At 44.3% G+C, this 14518-nt stretch overlaps 1 protein-coding gene across 1 annotated transcript in view; it reads right to left on the bottom strand.

The window, feature by feature from the left end:
* Positions 1-14518, bottom strand: part of TBC1D22A (TBC1 domain family member 22A) — a 346099-nt gene that overhangs the window by 248785 nt on the left and 82796 nt on the right. The window contains exon 7 of the mRNA XM_044678628.1: positions 10787-10849. Within this exon, the coding sequence (XP_044534563.1) occupies positions 10787-10849 (63 nt within the window). The remainder of the gene's footprint in view (positions 1-10786; positions 10850-14518) is intronic.

The raw sequence follows: 14518 nt of genomic DNA, 5'->3' as shown, positions 1-14518 counted from the left end.
GGTGCTCTCTCTCTCTCTCTCTCTCTCTCTCTCTCTCTCTCTCTCTCTCTCTCTCTCTCTCTCTCTCTCTCTCTCTCTCTCTCTCTCCCCCCACTCCTCCCCGTTTCCCCATGCACACACACATACCTCCTTCCTCCAGGAAACCTTTCCCAAATCATTCATCAAATACTGTTAAGAGGCTTCTGTCTAGGATCCCAACAGCCTCCATTCCATCCATTCACCAAAGGAGTCTTCTCCAAATGACCAACAAGGGAATGTTCAGTCTCTGTTCAACTGGGAGATTATGTATGGCACATGTGCATTCCAAGGCATAGCCTGGCATCCTATGACCCTTTTCTGTCCATCAGGCCCTCCTGGATGTGGGCTCACTCAAGACAGGCAGTGTCCTGGGGCCGCAGGCTCAGTGTCTCCGTCCTTGTTCGGTAGGTATCGTCCAGGGAGCACCAGGCATCCTGTGGCCTCTCTAAGAAGATCAGACTCTCATGAGTGTGGCCTCACTGCCAGGTTAAAACATCAATTCTGGTTTTTGCCTAATGACAGTATTGAAAAAGGCTGGAGGAATGGGGAAATCAGCCAGCTTGGGTTCACGACATCTGGGTAAACTGAAACAGCTCCCTTCCCTTTCTCTGGGCCTCCATTTCTTATCAGAAAAGAGAGAGTTCCAACCATTCAAATCCAAAACACTGATGGACATACTCTTTACTGGCAGAGATTATGGTCCTGGCCCCCAAAAGGTGAGTGGGTAAGATGCCATCCAAGCCATAAAAATGGTGTTACTACAGTTAATACATAATGTTACATGAAAAGTGAGCCAGTAAAGCATATACAAAGTGTTGGGTGAGGCTGGAAGGAAAGAAAGGCCACAACCATATGTATGGTAGGAATCAAGAAAGGCTTCTTGAAAGAGTGGGCCCTTGAACTATATTTTAAAGAGATGGGGGGGGGGGGGCAGGGGGGAGGCTTCTTGCTAAGCCTGACAATCCATTGCTAGGTTGAGTAAAGCAAGTCAAAGGCAAATCAAGACATCTGGGTCTTAGTCAAGCCCAGGAAAAGCTCAGGACCTGGGCACTACTGGCCAAAGATAGATAAGGCTAAGTATGCTCTCCCTGTTCACCTTCACCTTGGAATAGCTTGTCTCCTTCCAGGCTTATTGCCAGGGCCACCACCAAGAAGGTCATTCTGAGCCTTCTCTTCCCCTCTTTGCTGGTGACTTCCCTCCCTCCCTTCCTCCCCCTGGATCTCTTCAAATTCTTATTGCTTGGTTTGTCAATGTCCTGCATGTGCCAGGGGGCCCCCTTCTCCCACTAGTGAATTCCTTCCTGACCAGGCCAGCTATCCTTCACTCCTATCCTTGCCACCAGAGTTCTGCTCCTCCTTCCCCATAGCCAGCCCACTTCTCTGGCTCCCTTTGAGCATGGGCTTCCCTATTAGAGTAAAAGTTCCCTGAGAACTTTACTTTCTGCTTCCATCTGTACCTGCAATGTTTATTTAGCACAGTGCCTGGCACACAGGAAATATTTAATCAATACTTGTTGATTTGGCTTAAAGGATGAGCAGAAATTCAACAGACCAAGAGGGGAGGAAGCCCTGCCAAACACAGAAACATGGCATTTGCGAGTGAGGAGATTTGTTTTTAATAATATTGAAATATTTCTATATTGGGGTTTTGAATTAGAGACTCAAAATCAGTCCTTCAGCCTCAGTATTCATTCTTTTTATGCCTTCCCAAAAGAATTTTCCCCATCACAGAACAGATAGGAAAGCACAAGATTATGAAAGAGATGTGAGATCTGCCTTACTCAGTAAACAGAAGCAGCTTATGCTAGATGTATCCACACATAGCCCAAAAAAGTCCTTCAGTCTCTCACTGGAATTCATTGTGGGGGTCAGTTTTGACTGGGCACAACTGGATTTCTCTCCTGCATAGCAGAGGAGCACAAGACTCTTGTACGTGTCTAACCTACCACCACCAGGTCACAGGGATGAGTTGAGAGATATCTTGGGATGTCCAAAAGAGGGGCTGAATAACTGTTGATTTCTGGGTCTACTCAAGGGGACTTTGGGGTCTTTGATTACCAGGAGAGATCACTGACCAACTAATTAATTTCTCAATTAATGCTAGCCTAATCAACAAATTGATATTCTTACCCAGAAGCCAATCTCTTGGGATTTTTAATTGTCACAGGAGGAAGAGAAGGTCTGGAGTCAGTCAGGATCAGGATCCAAGTGAGCAAACAATAGAGATCTGAGTCATGACTAGAAAAAAGCCATCCTCCACTTTAGGGAGTGTAGCCAAAAGCCTCAGAGGATAACGGGGAACAAGCCAGCCCTAGGCTGATGGGTTACTCAGGCCTCCCAGAAACCCATTCTCCAAGGCCTATTCTCAGCCTCTACTCCTTTCTCTCTACTAGACTCCCACTAGAGATCTCTTCAGCTCCCAGGATTCACTGTGCATCTCTACACAGATAATTCTCAAGTCCAGCTCCAGGTCTAATACTACTTACCAACTGCTTAGTCAGTTTTTCAAACTGCATCTTGAACTTCCATGTGTCCAAAATGGAACTAATTAAATCTCTCTCCTTCTCCTTTCAATATCTTTTCCCTTCTTCTCAAGTTCCCTATTACTAGTCTTCAAAAGCACCATCACTCTCCCCAGAGTCATCATAGGAAACCCCACATAGCTGATCAATTGCCAAAGCTGGTCATCCTCTCCCTCCATCTCTCAGACATGTCCTACTTTCTCCAAACACACTGTCACTTGGAGCACAGATACTCCTTCACTCTTGACTGGATATTTCAATGGCTTCCAGATTAGTCTCCCTGCTCCAATCTGTCACCTACCAACTCAGGGTATCCCACTGGCTCCCTATGACCTGTAACAATAAATATAAATTTCTCTGTTGACAGAGGGGCTCTTCAGAACCTTACCCATCATCCCCTCCATATGGCCCAGCTGTATGGGGCTCTTTGCTTTCCCTTACAAATCACAAAGGAAACCCCATTTCCAGATTGTTGGCATCTTCACTGTGGCCCCTTTTCATGGGAACATTCTCCCTCCTCATGCCCACCCCTCAGAATCCCCAGCTTCCTTCAAGACTCATCTGAGACATCACCTCCTGTAGGAGGCCTTTCATTTTTTAATCTATAGGAAACAGAGGTGTCTAGGGTATGTCTCCTATTAAAATGCAAGCCCCTTAACACCAGCGATTGGTAGTCTTTTCTTTGCTGCCCCCACTGTTTTACAACACCTGGCACATAATAAGTGTTTCATCAATGGTTGCTGAATGACTAATATTAAGGTTTCTGAGCTAGTGTTTACATGGAAGATGAAAGCCTTCATTTGTAGGAGGTATTACCAGGTCAGAGGCCACTTCAGGAGGTACTACAGTATCTGGGGATCCCTCAAAGACTTTGGGGCTCACTCCCTAGATGCCTCCACTTCTAAGGTGGGACCTTGGACAAGTCCCTTTGTATCTCTAAACCTCACTTCTTCATCCGCAGAATGGGGCTGCTATGTGGGACAGTGGTAAGGGGAAGGACCGTGTTGTGCTACTAACAATGTGAGCTCTGACCCTAATTCCAAGCTCCTCACCCTCTGGAAACAAAAGTCGCAAGTTACAGGGACAATCACTGAGAAGAAGCATTCACATGGAATTTTAGCAATTAGAAAGAGTAAGCAATATCACTCTCCTCAATAACAGAATTAGAGGGGAAAAGATCTCAGTCACAGAACATTAACTCCCATTTAAATGAATGTGCTGTCTGTTTAAACGGTGATGCTATCTGCCAAACGAGAATAAAGGGAGAATGCTCAAGATAACTGGATGTGTTTAACAAACACACAGAATAGGAGCAGAGTGTTTTAACAATGAATCCTTCCTGGGTATCATTAGCTATTAAAGTTCTGTTGACATTCATGACTTTCTTGCCTGAGCTGGCAAAAGTCAATTCATTAGCAACAATCCACACTCTCCATTCCTGGAGAAGTATCTTGCAGAGAAGACGGATGGTACTCAACAATCCCTAGAAAGGTGGTGATGCTACTCTACAGACACCTCCCTGCCTGGGCTTTCCACCGCATTTCCAGAAGAGCCTGGCCAGCTTAAGGATGGGCCCAGTGATGCCTATGGGCCAATCTACTAGGGACCGGCATAGGATCCTAGATCTGGGGCTCACAGGGATCTCAGAAGCCATCTAGCCCAACCCACTGCTTTACAGATGAGGAAACTAAGGTCCAAGGGACCAGAGAGAATAGGTGCCTGGCACAAGGCCACACAGGCAGTATCAGGCAAGATTTGAATCCTAGTCATTTGACTTCAATAAAAGGGCTGATTCCACTATCCCCAAAAGGCATATCCCGAGAAAGTTGGTCTCCTGGATACGAACCAAAAAGATGTTCTCTCTAAGAAGAAGGGCTGTAATCTCCATCAGTGAAGGGAGAAGGAAGTCTGTGAATTAGGGAGGTAACTAATGCCCAAAATCTAAACACATCCCAGTTCTTCATCTTAACAGCCAGTGGGAACCTGTCTGTCCCCATCAGTAGCCTTCTTGCCCCCTCAGAAGGCTCGAGGTTATACAATATCCTATGCAAAGCTGCTAATATCAGGCTGGCCAGTGAGACCCACTTATTCTAAGGTCTGCTATAGCTGGCACTGAAGTACACAATGAGAATGGGGAATTGTGAATTCAGAAAGGAAGTTGATTGAGACTAAGAATGTAGTCAATCATTTTCATGATTATTCAAAATAATAAATTGTGATTTCATGACTTAAAAACACCACAATTCTATCATGTATCATCAGCACACTTCTTAACCCTCACGTAAAGTACTATGGAATATAATTTCCGTAACAAAACAATAATAACATTAATAAGAGATATCATTTCTATGTTTATAGAGTACCTCACAAATATTATCTTATTTCAGACTACCAAAAATAGAGCTCTGAGTGGGGATCCACAGAATCAAGGCTGCTTGATGTCCAAAAGAAGGGTGTGGCTTAGGGGGAAGTGAGTGACAGCTCCATTCTGGGGGTGGCCTGGACTAAAAACCTGCCAAATCGTGGCCAAGTCACGGCCCCTTATGAAGGTGATCCAAATACCTAAAGTGCCAGCATTCTAGAAAGGAAGAGAGGTAACCCCACCACTGGAAACGTCCTGACAACAAAGAGGAAACCCTCTGAGCACTGCCCCATGTCTCCATCATAATTAATCACGCTGGGCCCTCTTATAACAAGCAATGATTTCCCGTTCAGTTTGTAATTTACACTTCAACCATTTCATTTGTTGGGGAACCAAATGTATCAACAGTTCATTCACCTCATTAAAATTATGTTAATTCCCAACCCTTATTCCATCCTCAAATCACTAAACAGTAGGTGCCTAGATAGGCCAGCAAAGCACAAATAGGTTTCATTAATTTTGGATTTCAAATCCTGAAGAAATAACAGTTTGTTACTGTAAAAAAAGGGGGGGGGAACCATGCCATCAGTGGGTCTAGAATGACCCACCAAAATGGACAGAATTAAATAAAGTGCACTCCTTCTCCTTCCCTGCCACCCCCCAAAAAGGGAGGAAGTAGAAGAAATCACATTTAGCTTCCACAACAACAAAGTGCCAGCCCAGATCCTGAGGATTTGAGGGCAGCTACCACCTTCCAGAGAGGCCTGGGCCAGGGCCCAAAGCTCGGTGCTTCCCTCTGGAGTATGACTGCCTCCGGCCTGGGCTCTCATCTCTTCCCAGGGGGGCAGGCGGGCAGGTAGTGGGGAGGATTCTTCCATTCTAGTCCCCTCCACGGGAGGCTCTGGACTCATCCAAACTCTTTCCTCCCAACAGCACAGAACCAGTATCCGAAAGGACAAAAGGGGCCAGGGGCCACATGCAGGCAAGGCTGGTGCTTTAAAGGCCAAGGTGAGTGGGTCCAAGCAGCTCACCCACTGACCAGCAGCATCACCTGAACCCAGTCCTGCCCTTTTTTCTCAGAGGTTCAGTGTTCTTCTCTGTACAGAGGTGGGGTAAGGACTGCCCCCTCACTGGCCATGAAGACAACAAATGGAGGCAGTGAGGGTGGTGAGGAGCAAGAACATAATTAAGGAAAGTGGCAGGGCCCCCACAAGCCCACGGGCGGACTGATTTCAACAAGCAAGTAGCCCACAAAGCCAGTGTGCAGAAGAAACTTGCCAGAAAACCTTCCATGCTGGCATTTGAAGAGGACTAGCAAATGTCCTTCCTGACAAGGCTGAATGGAAAGAATGCATCTTGGGCTCACATCCTTTGACACTTACAGGGCAGGTTACTCAGCCTCTCCTCACCTCAGTTTCCCCCATCTAGGGATAGGATTTGATAAGGCCACTCTGAAGTCCTTACCAGCCAGACACCAGCCCCAAAGCAGATACAAAGGTCATACCACACATCCCAATCAGGGTTTGTGTGCCAAATTCCAAGAATTCCACATACTGGTTTGGAACTGCCCCACAAAGGGCAGGTTGAATCAAAATGATTTAATGAGGAAAACAAAATATACTTGAGAGTCACTCATTTTCCTCACACATTTCTCCCTTCAGCGCAATCCTAATAAGAGAAAAGCAGACTGAAGCATTGCCAGAGCCACCAAAAAGCAGGCCAAGACAAATGGTGGGGTCTTGGGGCCAAAGGCCTGAGGCTAAGCACCAGAGAATCTAACTTCTGGGGAGTAACTTCCCACTCTAAACCCGTGACCTCATCTAGAAGGGGAGATAATAAAAATGGTGTCCCCCAACAAGGTCATTAAGAATAAAACATCCACGTGAAAGGAGACCTGAATGGGAGCAATAAGGATTCTATAGAAGAATAAAAACCCACTACACCAATTCCACTCTTTGGTTCATGATATCCTTCCCTGTGAACCAAATTCCAAGCCACATCAAAGAACAATGACCTGGAAGGTTTTAGTCAAAGGGCTGACATCTCAATATTTCTAGTAAAAGAATCATCCTCTCTCATTATTTGATTTTCCTCCTAAAAAGGTTTTCACTCAAATGATTCATTCATCACCCTTTGCCAGCCTGCATGAATCACGCATCTTTTCTAGATGCCAATCGGTGCTTATGACATTATTTCTACAGTAAATCTGGCAATCTAGGGAAGATATGCAGCCCCAAGAGAAATTAGTTAGAAATGAATGATGGATTATTCAAGAGAAGATAAATTGGGAGAAGAGGAATCATACACCTTTAAGACAGGTTGTCATCTGACCCTAAGAATAGAAGCATTCAGAAAGGATGTCACTGAAGCTGTTGGAAGAACAAGACTCAGAAAGGACACTTATGAGACCACAGGGTTGGACTAACAATAACCCAGGCCTGATGACAAGAGGGACCAGTTTCCTGGTTATCAGTTGTCTCAGTCCTCATGCCAATGAGTTTCTTCAGCTACTTATTCAAGAAGGGGAAGGGGCACATGACTGGACCCATGGGTGGCATCTACACTTCCAGCATGAATAAGAGCTGTTATTCAGTCAGTTCAGTCTTCAAGATCCCTTTTGGGGTTTTCTTGGAAAAGAACCTAGAGTAGTTTGCCATTTCCTTCTCCAGCTCACTTTACAGATGAGGAAAATGAGGCATACTTTAAGTGACTTGTCTGGGGTCACAAAGCTAAGAAATATCTGAGGTCAGACTTGAACTCTAATCATCCTGACTCAAGGTCCAGAACTCCTAGACTATATATCTATATCTATATCTATAGATAGATAGATAGATAGATAGATAGATAGATAGACAGACAGATAGATAGATAGATATCATCTAATTGCCCCAAGATAGGGTGACTCAGCAATTGTCCTCCTACTGTGTAACAGTTCTGGTTCTACTCACTTCACTATACATCAGTTGATATAAGTCTTCCCAGGTTTTTCTGAAACCATCTTGTTTGTCATTTCTTATAGCACAATAGTGTTCCATTACAATTGTTATTATTCATGGAAAGATCTCCAGGAACTGATGCAGAGTGAAAAGAGCAGAACCAGGAGAACGTTGTTTACAGAGACTGATACATTATGGCACAATTGAACATAATGGACTTTTCTACTAGTAACAATGCAATGATCCAGAACAATTCTGAGGGACTTATGAAAAAGAATGCTAGTCACATCCAGAGAAAGAACTGTGGGAGTAGAAGAAAAATATATGATTGATCACATGGTTCAATGAGTATATAATTGGGGATATGGACTTTAAATGATCATTCTATTACAAATATGAATAACATGTTTTGAACAATAATACATGTAAAACCTAGTGGAACTGCTCGTAGGCTCCTAGATGGAGGAGGGAGGAGGGGAGGGAAAGAACATGAATCATGTAACCATAGAAAAATATTCAAAATTAATCAATTAAAAAAATCAAAATAAATAAATGGATGAATGAATGGACACAGAACTAAAAAACAGCAACAACAACAACCAATTGTTAGTTGTTCAGTCATTCCCCAATTACTGGGCATCCCCTAAATTTCCAATTCTTTGCCACCACAAAAAGAACTGCTATAAATATTTTTGTACATATATATCCTTTTCCTTTTTCTTTAATCTCTTTGGGATACAAATCTAGTAGTGGTATTGCTGAATGAAAAGGTAGAGTACAGTTTTATAGCTATTTGTGCATAGTTCCAAATTGCTCTCCAGAATGAAGGAACTAGTTCACAATTCCACCAACAATGCATTGGTGTCTCTATTTTTTCCACATCCTTATTAGTATTTGTTGTTTTCCTTTTCTGTCATGTTGAGCTTATATATGTGAGGTGGTAAGCCAGTTATTTTAATTTCCATTTCTCTGATGATTTAGGGCATTTTTTTCATGTGATTGATAGTTTAGATGCCTTCTACTGAAAACTATCTTTTCATATCCTTTGACCTTTTATCCATTGGAGAATGGGTCTTATTTTTATAAATTTTACAAATTTGACTTAGCTCCCTATATTTTTCAGAAATGAGGTCTCTATCAGAGAAACTTGCTTTGAAAGTATTTTCTGGTTTTCTTTCTTTCCTTCTAATTTTGGCTACATTGGTTTTGATTGTACGAAAATGTATAATTTAATCTAAATTATCCACTTAACTTTTTGTAATTCTTTCTATCTCTTGTTTGTTCACCACCCTTTATATTTAAATCATGTCCTCATATGGATGCTATCTTGGTGTACACTGAGATGATCTTGATCTGCTTCCCAGCTTTCTCAAAAGTTATCTTCAAATTAGCAAGTTCTAGCCCCATCCACTTTCATCTCCTGCTATGGAAGCAATGATCATCTCCAGAGAACCACCACTTCTGGAGGGGGGGTAGTTAGATTCTTTCTATCTGGCTCTGCTGTGACTCCCCAAAACAAATTTGTCTCCTCTGGTCCATGTTCCCCAATACAGGTGGTCTTCTCCATAAGAATACCCAGCTCCAGGACAGCAAGTACTATCTCACTTTATTATTTGTATCCCCAGTACCCCTAGCAGAGTACTTGGCACACAGGAGTTACATCCTAAAGTACTTTTTCTTTTCATTAATTTAGAGATTTATCAATTAAAACAGTGATTGTTTCTGATATTTTCTTCTCCACTGTTAAGTTATTCTAACTGACCCCCATACACTGTCAGACAAATATTACTGTGCTCTAGGCATGACACTCTCTGCCTTCGGTGGCTCTCCACTGCCATTAGGAACTGGAAAATGTTCAAATTCCTCAGTCTGGCCTTCAAGAACATCCACAATGGGGCTGCCAGTTCCATTTCATGCAACAGTTCCCAAAGTCTCTGCTCATCCCAAAGTGAACTCATCAGAATTCTACAATCCCACTCCACAGTCTCTTGCCTCTGTATACCTTCCCTGAGCTCCAAGGCCACCATCTTCACTGATGGTCAAGCTATCCATCAATCATGGGACAGCTAACATGCCAAAACTTCAGCCAAGCTCCCTAGTTTATAATTCATCCTAACCCTGCCAATCTCCAAGCACTTCCTCCTCCTTTTAGGTAATTGTCCCATCTAAGTTGCTTTCATGCAGATAGATAGGTGTTTATCAACTCCCACAAACCACAAGCCCCTTGAGTGTCAGCCCTGGGCACTTGGGCCCTTTCTCACTCCACCATGAATGATATGAACACATTAGCAACTTAACAAAGATTTTGAAGTACAGCATCATAGCCAAAGCGATGTAGCTGAACAGAAATTGTGTTTTAAAAGTCTGATGCAGTGTAATCAGACTGAATTTTAATGTAGAATAATCCTAACTATAAAAATATCCTTCATTTATTAGAGGCCATTAGGGCCTGCCTTAATGCACAGTGCTGGGCCTAGACTTAAGAAAGCTTGAGCTCCAACCTGGCCGTGTTCATCTGTATCTGCCTCTGCTTCCTCACTTTAAAAGTGGATAATCGGGGGCAGCTGGGTAGCTCAGTGGATTGAGAGCCAGGCCTAGAGACAGGAGGTCCTAGGTTCGAATCCAGCCTCAGACACTTCCCAGCTATGTGACCCTGGGCAAGTCACTTGACCCCCATTGCCTACCCTCACCACTCTTCCACCTATAAGTCAATACACAGAAGTTAAGGGTTTAAAAAAATTAAAAAAACAAACAAAAAAAAAAAGTGGATAATAATAAATATCCTCTCCTTCACAGTGTGTTATGAAGATCAGACAGATAGCCCAGGGCCCAACATGTAGAAGATGCCATATCAATGCTAACTGGTGTTGTTGTTGTTGTTATTCTCGCTGTTGTTTCTTTCACAATAAGGTAAAAATGGTGAACTCTCCTGCGGCTGGCCATCTTACCTCCGTCACTTTGGGCTGCAGTATTAATGTCTCTGGACTCATTCGAGGGATGTCAATGTGGATCTGGGGATGTAAAAGAGCAGAGTTAATGCACAGCCCCAAGCCCATCCAGCAGGGGCACAAAGGACCCTTCCCTTGCAGGGGCCATCTTCTTCTTTGTGGTCATCCCCATCAAGGAAAGTTTGTGCAAATAGGCATCAGGCTGCCACTTCATCCCCCAACTTACTAGACATGTCTAGACGTGGGAAAGGAGCAAAACAACGCACTAGTCCTAAACCAGCCTTAACACCTGCTCGCCAGCTTTCCTTTCACTGGGGGACTTGGTTATGCCTCTAACTTCCAGCAAGCTCACTTCTCCAGGGGTTTTCCAAGGAAGGACCCAGAATGTTTGGTCCTGGCTGGAAGGACCTTTCATGGCCACACATTGGGAGACCGACTGGGAAGCCACTACCAGATGATGGCCAGCTGAGACTGGGGAGGAGAACCCAAAACCCTCCTGAACTCCTATGTAGGAGCTGCCTGGACAGCAGCAAGCCTGAGGGACTTCCCCAGGGCTGCTCAGCTAGGAGGTGTTGGAGGCAGCACTTGAACCCAGGCCTCCCTAGCACCTCTCCAACTACTGCCCCTGCCCCACGTTGTCTTTATTTCTCTAACTTTCTAGATGACTATGGATACTCTGTTCAGGGCCCACAAGTGTAATCCCTTGATTCAGACCCTCTGTGCCTTTCTCTCATCCCACTTTTCTGCAGTCTCTTACTGCACACACACAGGGCCATGTGAGTCTGCAAAGAGCCTGTGACATGAAGGTAGGAGGCTGACTCCAACCTCCCTCCCCCCACCCCTCACTGGGGGAGCCTTACTCTCCTTATCTGTAAAATGGGCCTAGTACTATAAATGGCAATTATATAGAGCTCTACCAGGCAGGTACTTTAGAAAGCCTCAAATCCTAAAGAAGTCCAAGGCTTTAGTACTCCTTCCATGTCCTTTCTTAACAGGGCAGCTGGGGGCACTAGTGCACAGAGCACCAGGCCTGAAGTCAGGAAAGACCTAAGTTCAAATCTGGGCTCAAATACTTAATAGTTGGGTGACCCTGGGCAAGTCATTTAGCCCTGCTGATGAGCTCAGTTTCCTCATCTATTAAATGAACTGGAGAAGGACATGGCAAACCTCTCCAGGATCTCTGCCAAGAAAACCCCCAATGGGAGCACAAAGGGTCAGGTACAACTGAACAATACCACTTTTTAATCAGTGTCTCCAACTCCCAAGTATCACCAAGCCCAAGGAATTTAAAAGCATCCCGAGGACAAAGGCAGCATTCAGTTAGCCACTGGGACATGAGGCTGCGTGGACACTCGGAGATCACCTGGCTAAACCAGCTTGTTTTAGAAAGAAGGAAATTAAATCCCAGAAAGATAAAAGCTAACAAGCAACAGAACAGGCAGTCAACCCCACTCTTCAGCCTCAGTCCTGAGAGCTTTCCCAAACCCCCCTGAGATGTACAGGCACAACATGGCACACACAGTAAGCACATCATCAATGCACACTGAGCTGAATCATCAGCTCTCCTCTTCAACAAAACAACAAACTCCCAGAGGCTAGGGCCCTGCTTTATGCCCCGATCCTATCACAGCTTGCCTAGGCCTGGCAAGCACAGCTAAGTATGGGTCCTCGTCAGCTTAAGCTTCCTTCGTAACTGGACAGCATTCAGACACTGCTCAGATGACCCTGGGAAAAAGCAAAGTTTCCCAATTAGGAGGAGAACAGGCCCTGGGTCTTTTAGTAACATAATCCATAGCAATTAGTAAACATTGATTTCCAGCCTCCAACATGAGCTGGAGTAATTCTTGTGGAACCATCGACAGCACTCAAGTTTTTTGTGCTGATGGTTTTCTTGTGCCATGGGAGGAAGCCTTTTTCTCCATTACTAAACATCCTTACAAAAGCCAGTAAATTCTTCAAAAAGAGTATTTGTAAGTCTGATGAACAACTAGAAGATGGGAAGAGGCAGAATGGGGTAGTTTAAAGAGCAGCAGCCATCAGATTCTGGCACCAAAAGAGACAGAATACATCAAACTCTTTGTCTTCCAGATGACAAAACTGAGCTCCAGAGAAGAGGAGGCACACAGCTAGGAAAGGGCAAACCCTAAATGGGAGTCTGCATCTTCTTAGAACTTTGATATCGGGGTCCATACCATGGCACAAAATCAAGACTTAGCCAGTGGAAATGTGCGTTGGCCATGGGTGGGGGGAGTGCGGGGGGTGAAGGGGAAAGTGGGAGCATGAATCATGTAACCATGTTAAAAATGATTATTAATAAATGTTTAAAAAAAATCAAGTCTTAGAAATTTGGGGCCTGGTCTATACTCAAGCCAAGACTTCCTTCTACCCCTACAACTATCTGACTTCCAACAAGTCCAGGAATCTCTCTGGGTCTCACTTTCCACACCCATAAAACTGTGAGAATAATCATACTGACTGACCTTACAATAAGAATTAAATGAGCTTCAATTCTGTGAAAGAATGAATGGAAACTCATTTGTCAAATGTTCCCAATGTACCAAGCGCAGAGCTAAATGCTGGGAGCTGAGGAGACCCCCAAGAGAAGTAATATGAAGGGAGAAGAGCAAAGGACCCTGAGGGGCATCTATGGTTTTCAGGGTGTGATCTGGAGAAGAACCCAGCAAAGGAAACAGAGAAGCAGTGGTCAGATAAGAAGGAGGAGAATCAGGAGAGATGGTATCCTGAAAACTTAGGGAGAAGAGAGAGATCCACAATGTCCAAGGCTACAGAGAGGTAAAGGAAAATGAGGACAGAAAAAAAGCCACTGGATTTGGCCAGTAAGAGATCACTGGTCACCGTGGAGAGAGAAGTCTCAGTGGATAATGAGGTTGGAATCCAGACTGTAAGGAGTGCAGAAGAGATGAGAAGAGAAAGTGGAGGCCCCTGATACAGATGAGCTTTTTAAAGGCAGAGGAGAAATAGGATAATAGTGAACAGGGATGAAAGAATCAAGTGAGGGTTTGTTCAGAATGCCAGAGGTAAGGGTATGTCTTTAAGCAACAGAGAAGGAACCAATCAACAGGGAGAGATTGAAGGTAGTGAAAGAGTGAGGAGGGGGTCACCATCTGCAGGAGACTGGATGGAATGGGATCACTTGAGCAAGTGGAAGGACTCATCTTGGTCAGGGATAAGGCCACCTCACCTCAACATGGGAGACAAGAGTGAAGGAGATAGTGGCAGAAGGCATCTGAGTGATAGGAAATGAGGAAGACGGTCAAAGAGAGGACTCACTACAAATGGCCTCAACTTTTTCTGTAAAATGAGTGAAGTGGGGGGCAGCTGGGTAGCTCAGTGGATTGAGAACCAGATCTAGAGACAGGAGGTCCTAGGTTCAAATCTGGCTTCAGACACTTCCCAGCTGTGTGACCCTGGGCAAGTCACTTGACCCCCATTGCCTAGCCCTTACCACTCTTCTGCCTTGGAGCCAATACACAGTATTGACTCCAAGATGGAAGGTAAGGGTTTAAAAATAAAATAAAATAAAATAAAATAAAATAAAATGAATCAAGGGTCTTAGTTGAGGGTGAGGTCAGGGGGTCCATGGAAAATTCGCTGTTTCATCTTTCCCCAATATTGTTTCAAAAGTTTTGTTGACTGACTTTAGCTAGACCCTAGCCCCAGCTCTCAGTGAATGTCAGGGGTCCTGAAACTATTCTTATTTTACATGCTAAA

This window comes from Gracilinanus agilis, chromosome 5 (genome assembly GCF_016433145.1).
Source record: "Gracilinanus agilis isolate LMUSP501 chromosome 5, AgileGrace, whole genome shotgun sequence".
Taxonomy (NCBI): domain Eukaryota; kingdom Metazoa; phylum Chordata; class Mammalia; order Didelphimorphia; family Didelphidae; genus Gracilinanus; species Gracilinanus agilis.
This window is presented reverse-complemented; position numbering and strand designations above follow the sequence as displayed.